This window comes from Mastomys coucha, unplaced genomic scaffold (assembly GCF_008632895.1).
Source record: "Mastomys coucha isolate ucsf_1 unplaced genomic scaffold, UCSF_Mcou_1 pScaffold16, whole genome shotgun sequence".
Classification (NCBI taxonomy): Eukaryota; Metazoa; Chordata; class Mammalia; order Rodentia; family Muridae; genus Mastomys; species Mastomys coucha.
Genome location: NW_022196898.1, coordinates 92,887,533 through 92,898,308, shown reverse-complemented (window position 1 = coordinate 92,898,308; position 10,776 = coordinate 92,887,533). Strand labels below are relative to the sequence as shown.

The 10,776-nt window shown below is 40.2% G+C and overlaps 1 protein-coding gene across 5 annotated transcripts in view; it reads right to left on the bottom strand.

Moving 5' to 3' along the window:
- Positions 1 to 2,777: 2,777 nt before the first annotated feature.
- Col24a1 (collagen type XXIV alpha 1 chain) overlaps positions 2,778 to 10,776 on the bottom strand; it is a 264,470-nt gene continuing 256,471 nt past the window's right edge. For all 5 annotated transcript variants that reach the window (XM_031375746.1, XM_031375747.1, XM_031375745.1 and 2 more), the window contains 2 exons: positions 9,989 to 10,204; positions 2,778 to 4,236 (listed from right to left, as the gene is read on the bottom strand). In XM_031375746.1, the coding sequence (XP_031231606.1) occupies positions 4,090 to 4,236; positions 9,989 to 10,204 (363 nt within the window). In that variant the 3' untranslated portion in view covers positions 2,778 to 4,089. The remainder of the gene's footprint in view (positions 4,237 to 9,988; positions 10,205 to 10,776) is intronic.

Below are 10,776 nucleotides of genomic sequence, written 5' to 3'. Positions count from 1 at the left end.
CCCCTCTGCCCTCTCCCTGTCTTTCTTGATCAGTCTCTGTGTGTTTTTATGTATTTCTAAAATGCTTCCTAGAAGTGTCACTTATCATTTGTGGTTCTGAAATAAGTAGTTGTGTTCAGAACAGGCATAGCCTGCAAAGTCAAACTCAATTACAGGATATGGTTTTCTCATTAGAATCAACCACTGAAAACATTTCTTATTTTCCTCAGACATCAAGTCAGACATCTTTGCTATGGTCCCTTTTAAAGTCACATATGAAACACACATAACAAACTGTTATTTGAATCATTAAGTACACAATTCCGTGGTGTTGGCACACTTAAGTTGTGCAAGTGGCACTAGTCTCTCTTCTGGATTTTGTCATCACCCTAGAGAGAAATTCTTAATGTATTTCTCTTCAGATGTTTAAGATATTTCCCATCCGATTCCTACCTCTGCTAATCTGTCTTTTGATTTCTTTGTGTCTGATGATGTGGTCTGCTCTTGATCTCCTGTGTAACAGGAATCCCACCATACCTGTCTTTTTGTATCTGGCTTAACGTTACTTAGTGTTTTCAATAGTTGCCTCTGTTGTAGCATATACCAGTATTTCGTGCACCTTAAGGCTGCGGAATAGCCTATTATATGAAAATACCATATTTTGCTCATTAATTAGTTAACAGTTGGGTTGTCTTCAGCTTTGGGCTCTTGTGGATAATGCTTCTCTGAGCACTAATGTATAAACATCTGCTTGTTCCTTGCTTTGGATAGAACCCAGATGACACAACGATTCCATGTCACTTTTTGACGAACCACGAAACAATCTTCCACAGTGGCCACAGCGTTTTTATAGCTCCACTAGTCGTGCATGATGCTTTCAATTTCTCTACATTCCAGTGAATGCTTGCTGCTTTTCTTTCTGTATGCTTATTTCATGTTTTCATTAACAGCTATTCTTATGCGTGTAAGTTTTAGGGCACTTTCTAGGACTGACACCAAGTCTTCAGACACCAATTTGGGTGTCCAATGATTAAGTTTCACACTACCTGGGTTTAGCATCACATTCCACAGGTTTATGGGTTCAGGCCCTCACTTGGCCCCTTCACTTCAGATGCCAAGGGTAAGTTCTAGGTCACATGGAATTTCAATCAAGCAACAACAATTGTGCATCATTACATCCCCTTTCTCAAGTTTGGTGAATGGTTCATAGAACTTAAGTTAACACTTGGCTTCCATTTCTGTTTATTGTTAAAGGATGCAAGAAAGATGCATAAGCAGGGATAAAATATGGTGCAGAGCTTCTGTGCCCTCCCTGGGCACAAATTTACCAATGAGAAAGCTTATTATTTAAGTTTTTATAGAGGCTTAATGGCTGAGACCTGCCCTTTATTCCTGAGTGATGTAGGTGGGTCTAGAAGGTCCAGCTCTAACCACTTGTCTTTGTCTTTTATTTCTTCATTTTACACTGTAGTATCAGCCCCCCCACCCCTTTGTTTTTAATCAGCTACATCCTGAGGTTATTTCAGGTCCCCCCTCTCTCTCACCTGGCCTTGTTGGCATGCAGTTGTTATCCCAGTAATTTGGAGGGGAGGCTGAGGCATGAGGACTTTTTTGTTTGTTTGTTTTGTTTTTTTTCGAGACAAGGTTTCTCTGTGCAGTCCTGGCTGTCCTAGAACTCACTCTGTAGACCAGGCTGGCCTCAAACTCAGAATCCGCCTGTCTCTGCCTCCCAAGTGCTGGGACTAAAGGCATGTGCCACCACTGCCTGGCTTGCAAGAGGACTTCTATATGTTCAAAATCTCCATAGACTACAAGAGTTCTAGGACTCCTGTGTGTTTAAAACCTCCTTGGACTATAGGCATTCTGGGTTAGCCTGGGCTATAGAGTAAGATTCTGCCTAGAAATTTTTAAAATTCCCAACCTAAATTACTTAGTTGGCATAAACTCATTTTCATTACCTGTTTCTTTAAGTATCTCATGCAAATAGCAAGACCCTCTTTTTTCACGTTAATGCCCCACAATCTAGGGAGTTTTAGAGTCCCATGACACGAACTGGGGACAAATATCAAAGCTATAAAAATAGTACTGTATTGTGGCTTTGAGTCACATTTCCTGAGTGACAACCAACTATGAACATCTTTCACTTACCAGCCCTTGGCATATCTTCTTTGGGAAAATGTCATTTTAGGTCACTTCCTCTCTGTAAAGATTAGATTGTTTTTATGTTGTTGAGTTATAGCAGTAGACACCTTTTATATCCCAACCCTCTATTAAATATGAATACCAGCATTTTCTTCCATGCTGTGGGCTGCTTCTTTGCGCCTTTGATAGTGTCTTTTATATTCAAGTTTTCTTTAAATGTAGTCCGACTTCTCTAGGATCCTCTCTTAACTGTGTTTTTGGTATTATTCCCAGGAATTATCATCAAATCAGATGCTGAGAAGGTTTCCTGTGCTTCCCCTGAGAGCACATTTTTGCTACGATCCCAGGCGAGCTGTTTTGTACTGCCAAGGAAGGACACTGCCTGCCTTCTTTCCCTGCAGGTAACCACTCAGTTTTCCCAGCCCCTTTGGTGAAAACATTGTCCTTCGGAAGGCACTGACCTAGTGTTGGAAATCACCCGCCATCTCCTAGGCCATTGCTCTTTCTGCACTGTGTATGGGAAACAGCACCCAATGTCCCTTCCGTAATCATATCACACATTTTTCTAACGGTGAAAATATGAGTAGTGTGGAGTGGCAGAGGCATTGCTATTGTAATATGTGACTATAACAATAAATGGAGACAGACAAGAATCATTCAAAATGATTTAAAGCACCTCTTTATTGTAGATAGGTAAATGTGGTTTGCTGAGGTTAATGGTATGCTTGTAACAGATGAACAACAGGCGCATCTATACAGCAAGAGGCATCATCTTCTTTATGATTGAACTAACATTTTTCTTTGACAACAAGGAAAAAGTGAATGGACTGAGCTCAATTTTAGTGGAAAAAGATTTCCTCATGTACGATGTTGTTTCAAAGACTATACAATTCTTTTAAGCACTGGCATTATATTTCAGAACAGGGAAAGAAAAGTCATTGAGTACCACACAGCAGATATTTTCTACAAAGCATAAATATAACATTTTATAATTTAAAACAGCAGCAATTTCCAAAGGATTGGCTGAATTAAAACTTTACACAATATTTATATATATATATACAAAGTATCATTCCAGATGATCTTGGAGTTTTAAAACAGTATATCACAAACACCAGTTTCTAATCCAAACCTACCACTGGATATAGGTGGCCTGAAGTACTTTGTACAGCAATTTAAAGAAGAAAAACAACAGACGGAAGCCCCTGGTCTCTTGTGTATACACACGAGTTACAGCATGCTGACTTTGATTCCGTGTGCACAAAGAGAATTTTAAAATAAAATAAGGACCTTGCATAAATAACTTTACTTGTTATTAAGCGTGAGACCAAACAAATGGAAATAAGTATTAACAAGTGAGACATATTTTTGATGTAACCAGTACATACACTCTTGATAACGAAGATGAAGAAAGAAATAAAATAGTCTTATGAGAGCCACAGCACCCGGTCTTGGGAGAGAGCACCAAGCACCGAAAGGAAACACGAGAGAGGTAGTGTGCACCACTAAGATTTGATATGTCCACGGGGGACCTGAACACAGCTTAGCGTCTGGGAAGAGAAGGTGCCGCAGACTGTGGCTTGCAAGTTTTAGACAGACACATCCCACCATTTGGAGCACTATCCAGTACTGCTCCACGGTGCCCTGCAGTTCCAGCTGTCTCACGGGACGAAGGCACAGGAAACCCTCAAGAATTCCAAGTCTATACAATTTCAGTTCTAGGGAATTCCTTATGAAAACTCAGATCAATACAAAAATTTAAGAGAATTAAATACATTATCAATCATAGTCCTTGAAAAATGCCACCATTTCTCCTTAGGAGGGAATTGTTTCTTCCTGAGATTTCTTAAGATTTAGCCCCTGTCTTTTTTTCTTCCCCTGCATTTCATGATGACATACCTTTCTGTTTCCATTTTCCTCTCTGCGGTTACCTGACCAACAGCATGGCTTCCATGCTGACTCAGGAACTTAGAGAAAGCACACAGAACTGCTTTCAATGTAGTGTTTCTGCTCAGTTCTGAGATGAGGAAGGTTCTGGACTTCAGTCACAGGAAGCTGATTAGGATTCTGGGTGTGAAAAAGGAACTTCGCCTTGTGCCAGCTGCCATCCTGAATCTGTAAAAGAAGACCAAAATGTTTTCCTGTGGAATGTCCAAGGCCAAGTTCAACAAACAACACCATAGACAATGGGTCTTCCTTTCAGATGTAGAGAGACAGTGATGCCAGCTCTCAGAGTTCATGATGGGAATCTCAGCAGCTGCCTGTGGAAAGAAGGAGCCCCAAGTTTGAGACCTGCCTGAACTTCTTGGTGAATTTGAGGCTAGTTTGGGTATAAAGATCTAGGGTGGGGAGGAGGGGGTATGGGAGGAGGGGGTGGGGGAAGGGAGAGAGAGAGAGAGAGAGAGAGAGAGAGAGAGAGAGAGAGAGAGAGAAGAGAGAAGAGAGAGAGAGAGATATTTAAGGAGAGTAGAAAACATTTAGAACAATGCTAAATAAATAGTAATTACTGTCAATCAAAAAACTGGAAGTCTAGCATATTCCTTTTTGTCATTTCCTCCCTTTGCCATGTTTTCTTCCCCTCTCTTTTCTCTCCACCGCCACACCATACTGGAGATTAAAGTAAGATCTTCCACTTGCTAGCAAACATTCTATCATTTGGCTACACATTGACACCCTTTATATACCGATCAGATTAATAAGTTACCTGCCATGCTAACATAGCACTATTTTTTACATTCTTAAAGACAAGGTTATAAACTGCTCAGGCTGGCTTTGAGCAGATGGTTCTTCTGCCTCAGGCTCCCGAGTGGCTAAAGCTACAGATCTGTACCCACCAGACCCACTGTGGCAGTGTTAATTGTCAACAGAATCAGGAATCCGATCATGTCAGCAGGACATCATCTGTATTACATTAAGTGAGTCAGGAAGACCTGCCCACAGTGGGTGGCAGTATTTCCTAGACAGGGGATAGATCCTGGACTACATATGGCAGAAAGCCAGCTGAGCACTAGCGTGTATGTTCCCTGATACTATGACTACTATGTGAGCAGCTCTGACCCGTAATAAATCTTTCTTCTCTTAAGTTGCTTGTGCCAGAGTGTTTTATTATAGCATCAGGAAAAGAAGGGAAGACACTAGGCTTCCTTCCTCTGCAATAGCATTGTCTTCTGGTCTCCCCTGCCAGAGGCTAATGCCAGCCTCTGCCTCTGGTGTCTGTGGGTCACTGTAGCCGACAGGAGTTCAAAGTCTGCAGGATTCCCAATAAGGTTCTGACCCATCTGGTCCTTTTTTATGTATTTATTTATTTATTTATTTATTTATTTATTTATTTAGGTGTGTGTGTGTGTGTGTGTGTGTGTGTGAAGTCAGTAGAAAAACAATGAGAGTTAGTTCTGTCCTTCTACCACATGGGTCCCAATGATTAAAACTGAGCCATCAAGCTTGGCAGCAGAACTTTTTTTTTTGCTTAATTTCTCTCTCTTTTCTTTTTTATTGATTTAAGTTATATTGCATTATGATGAGAAGAGATACATGATTTCAATTTATCTGAATTTGTTAACATTTAAAAACCTATTTTACATAAATAGAATTAAATCATATTCTTGTTTCCCTTTTGTACCCCAACTCCTCCCAGAAATCCCTCTTCAATACCTACAATACTTTTTTGTCATATTCTTTAAAATGTATAAAATATTATAACAATAAAAAATGAGCATTATAAAAGTTGCTGATATAAAACAACAATCAATTTAGCAGTCTTATGTAGATGCTTGTCTATAGCAATACTGAAAATACATATGTTTTTCTCAATATAAATTTTAAATAACTCCAAACATACTAACTGTAGATTTTAAAATAATACATCACTACTAGTATTTTTTAATGAACATAAATATATAAAGTCTTTTTGTTTGTTTGTTTGTTTGTTTTGTATTTAGTAGAGCTTAAAATCTTGGCTCTTACTGTGGTACAAGCCCAAAACAAGAACAATTTTTAGACATTGGAGGTCATTGTAATAAGGCTGTACTTCAGTGACCCTCACATCACCAAGGATTTTACCTCCATCATAGCTAAGCTGAGAGTTGACAGTTCTGGGCAGCAGAACTTTAACCACTAGCCATCTTGCTAGTTCTGTCTCTCTGGCTTTCTTCAGGGTGGTCATTTTCTTGAGTAAGAGAGGACTGATTGTCCCAGTCTCTATGGGTGGCAGGTAACTAGGGTTGTCTCAGTCAGAAGCAGTAAAGGACAATCATATCAAGTCCTTTTGGCTTCCCTTTCCCTCTCCAATTCCGGGGTTTTCCATTTGTATGGCCTTCTTCTTTGTTCTTCCTAAACCTTCAGCTTCTCGCATTACTATTTATGGTAAATGACATGGTCAAAAGCTGTCATGAAATGCTGTGTGTTAAATATTCAACACGAGAGAGCAGAGACACACAATTGCTGAAGCTTTTAAGTCAGAAGTCAAGTTACTTGCTCAGAGTCTCATTATGGTCTGAATTTTAAAATCTGAAGGATCGTTAGCGACTATTTAAGCTGATATCCTCATGTTAAAGCCAAGGCCATTGAAGTTCACCAGTGAGTTATCTGCCTGATGTCCTGAGGTCACCATGATATCCAGACCTAGAACTTGGAGAGACTGTGAGATGCATTCACTAACCCATCAAGCAGACACAGGCACTGAATGTGTGGCTGCCCATTGGGAATAAACTGAATGAGCTGTCATCTCTAATTTTATAACAGTGGTTGGGAAACACAAAGGTGACTAACTTAGTTCTGACATCTGAAGTAAATAGCTTAGCAATCTGACTGGGAAGCAGAGACATAAATAAGTAATGCAAAAAAGACCATGTATGGTTAAGGGTAAGACACAGCACACATTAAGGGCAAAATACATCATGCAGATGGAGACTCTGTGTAGTAAGAGCAAGATATAGCTCACAGAGAGAGTCTGTACAGTAAGGGCAAGATACATTGTGCAGACAGACGTGCATACTAAATTCTTAATTGCTAGAGAAACCAGGAAATGTTTTCTGAGATTCAGAATTTAGCTGGGACTTAAAGAATGCCAGAAACTTCCAGATGGTGAGAGAAGTTGAGAAGGGTCCTATAGAGAAAACATGACAACAACAGAAACTCAAGGCAACAACAGCAAACGCCCTGGGCCAAGTACAGATGGTGAAGTATTCGGTTGTGACGTTGGCCTAGCACTTGGCTGGGAACACCACCTGGAAAAATGGCAGTGGAAATTTAGGCAATGAGACTTTCCTCACATCTTACTTGTTTGTCTGGGAGATGTCTCATGGAGCCAAGGCTGGCCTTGAATGCCTAATCCTTCTGACCCCACGTTGTCACTGCTGAGTTTAGAGTGTATACTACCAAGCCTGCCTTGGACGAATTTTTCTTTACGAGTGTAAAGATTAATAAAGTAACCTATGCACTAAATGGCCAATTACAAGGTAAAACTCACTAAATAGTAGGAGTTGTTGTTGGTAATAAATAGATTAGTTTGGCCATAGAATAGAGTAGCAGCCAATGAAAGCCCGACCCAGAAGGTAAGTTGGGGCCTGCCTGTTGTTGAGCTCATTGATGCTGAGATTGATCTCAGAGGTGCTAATGAGCCACTGAACATTTCTGGGAAGGAGTACAAGTTGCATGAATTTGTTGGGGATACTGACTGTGATGGACTGTATATGCTCAGCCCAGGGAGTGGCATGATTAGGAGGTGTGGCCCTGTTGGAGTAGGCGTGGCCCTGTTGGAGTAGGCGTGGCACTGCTGCCTGGAAGCCAGTAGTCTGCTAGCAGCCTTCAGATGAAGATGTAGAGTTCTTAGCTCCTCCTGCACCATGCCTGCCTGGGTGCTGCCATGCTTCCTGCCTTGATGACAATGGACTGAACCTCTGAACCTGTGAACCAGCCCCAATTAAATGTTGTTCTTATAAGAGTTGCCTTGGTCATGGTGTCTGTTCACAGCAGTCAAACCCTAACTGAAACAATGCTCTTTTCAGAGAAAAGAGAATCTGACCAACCCACTTTTGACCATTTACCTATGAAAGGAAATGTTATAAAAAGATGGTCTCCAAGAAATGGCAAGAGATGCTAAATCATGGGCTTAATTATCCAACAGGGCAGAAAACAAAGCTACTTAAAATAATTAATGAAATAATTAATTATGTATAAAATTAAATTTGCCATAGTATCTATTGCTTCATTTCAAGGGAAAAAACTTGAGCCAACGTTAAGAGAGGCAGTCAGTCCATAATTGTGTTCATCTTTGTTTGTCTAAGAATTAGCAAACTCAAATTAAGTGACAGTTCTATGATTTGCCTTCCATGTACCAGTAAGATCTAGAGCTCAAAAACATGAAATAAATATATTTATGTGCATGCAGTATCAGTCAGTTTACCAGGTGATCTCCAATCCATCTGTTCATCTATCTAGATGCAATTATCCAGAGAGTAAAATCAATGCATTAACATTTGCTTTACATATAAAAATCCTTAAGTAGGGGTTGAAGAGATCATTCATCAGCTAAGAGCACATACTGGAAGGGGATTGCAACCCCATAGGAAGAACAACATCGGCTGTCCAGACCACCCAGTGCTCTCAGGGACTAGACCATCAACCAAAGAGTGTACAGGGAGGCATCCATAGCTTTATATGTAGCAGAGGATGGCCTTGCCTGACATCAATGGGAGGGGAGGCCCTTGGTCCTGTAGAGGTTTGATAACCAAGAGTGGAGGATGCTGGAACGGCGGGGCCGGAGACAGTGGTTGGGTGGAGGAGCACCCTCATAGAGGCAAAGGGGAGGGAGAAGAGGGCAGATGTAAAATGGGGGTTTTGTGAAGGGATAACCAGGAAGTGGGATATTGTTTGAGATGTAAACAAATGGAATGATTAATAATAGTAAAAAAAGAGCACATACTGCTCTTGCAGAGTTTGGCTTCCAGCACCCACCTCAGACAGATCACAATTCCCTAGAACTACAGCTCCCGGGGATCTAACACTCCCTTTTAGCTTCTGTGGGTACTCATACACACATGGCACACACAAACACACCAAGATGCACACATACATAATTAAATGAGGGCTGGTGAGGATGCTCAGGAGTCGGGGACACTTGCATCTTCTGCAGAGGATGCAAGTTTGGTTCTTAGTGCCCACTGATAGCTCACGACCATCTGTGACACCAGTTTAGTCATCTAGTGCGCACTCTGACTTCAGTAGGCACCAAGCATATACACAGGCAAAACATTTATACACCTAAAAAATTCTTAAAAATAAAATAAATCTTTAAAAAGACACATTAAAAATCCATGAGCAAGCTGGGCATAGCAGCACTTGGGAGACAGAGGCAGGGCAAGTGGATCTCTGTGAGTTCAAGGCCAACCTGGGCTACATAACAAGCTCAAGGATATCTAGGACTTCATAGGAGACGCTGTTTCAGAAAATGAAACAAAAATCCAATATTGTCTATTAACATAACAAAATTTGACTATCTGAGATATCTATCTATATATGTTTATACATATCCAAATATGTGTGTATATACATACATGTAAAAACAATATGATACATATATGTATCACATATGTATATACATATACACATATATGTATCACATGTGTATACACATATACATACATATATATACACATGCATATAGGTTTGTATACACATACATATATACACATATACACACATATACATATACACACATACATACATATGTATACATATATATGATGACTGCTTATGAGAAACATAGGTATGCCAGGGACTTTACAGCAGCACTGGTCTGTAGTTTCAGTGGGAAGGAAAGCCCTTCTTCCTCATTTTAAGCCCCATTTCTAAAATGCTCCTCTCTTACCTTGCAGTCATCTGAGAGGACTTGAGGTTCAAGTAGAGTGTTTTCTTCAAATATTTGACCATTCCATCCTTTGAAACTAATAGGCAGGTCCAGTCCATCTGCCTTTGTGCTGGTCCACCTCGGGGTGCTTAGACAGTGGACGGTGATGGTGTGGGTGGCTTCTGAGCTCAGCAAGTGAAGAAAGTTCATCTGCACTTTGCCGACTCCAAACTCCAACTAGAGTCATAGAATCAAGAGTCACGTCATAGCACATGGTGATTTAGTCTGCGAACTGACCTCAGCCTATTGTTAGACTATTGTATATAATAAAATAATTTTATAGTGTTACCTGAAATACAGTAGTAATTTTTATTTGCCTGGCATGATGCTATACAATCTGTTTTCATGAGAATCTTCATTTGAAATTACTTAGATGTGAGTTTCAAAAGATAGAATACAGCTTTGGGAAAAGTAATTTGGTTGAATAATTTTAATTTTTTGCCAAATTCTAAAGTAGATGCAAACAGTAAGTCAGAAAGAAATGTTTACTAAGGGGAAAAATACATCAACAAAGCTTAACTAACAAGATGAACAGTGCAGGGAAAAACAGGAGATAGCGAATCTGGCTATCGAGTTCCACATCTGGTATTTATCCCTATATACCACTACCATCACCAACATCAGCATCATCACTAACATCACCATCATTACCAGGATCATTATCATTGTCAGCATAATAACCATCACCATTATCATCATCACAGTCACCACCGTCACCATCACCACCACCACTACTATCACCATCACCA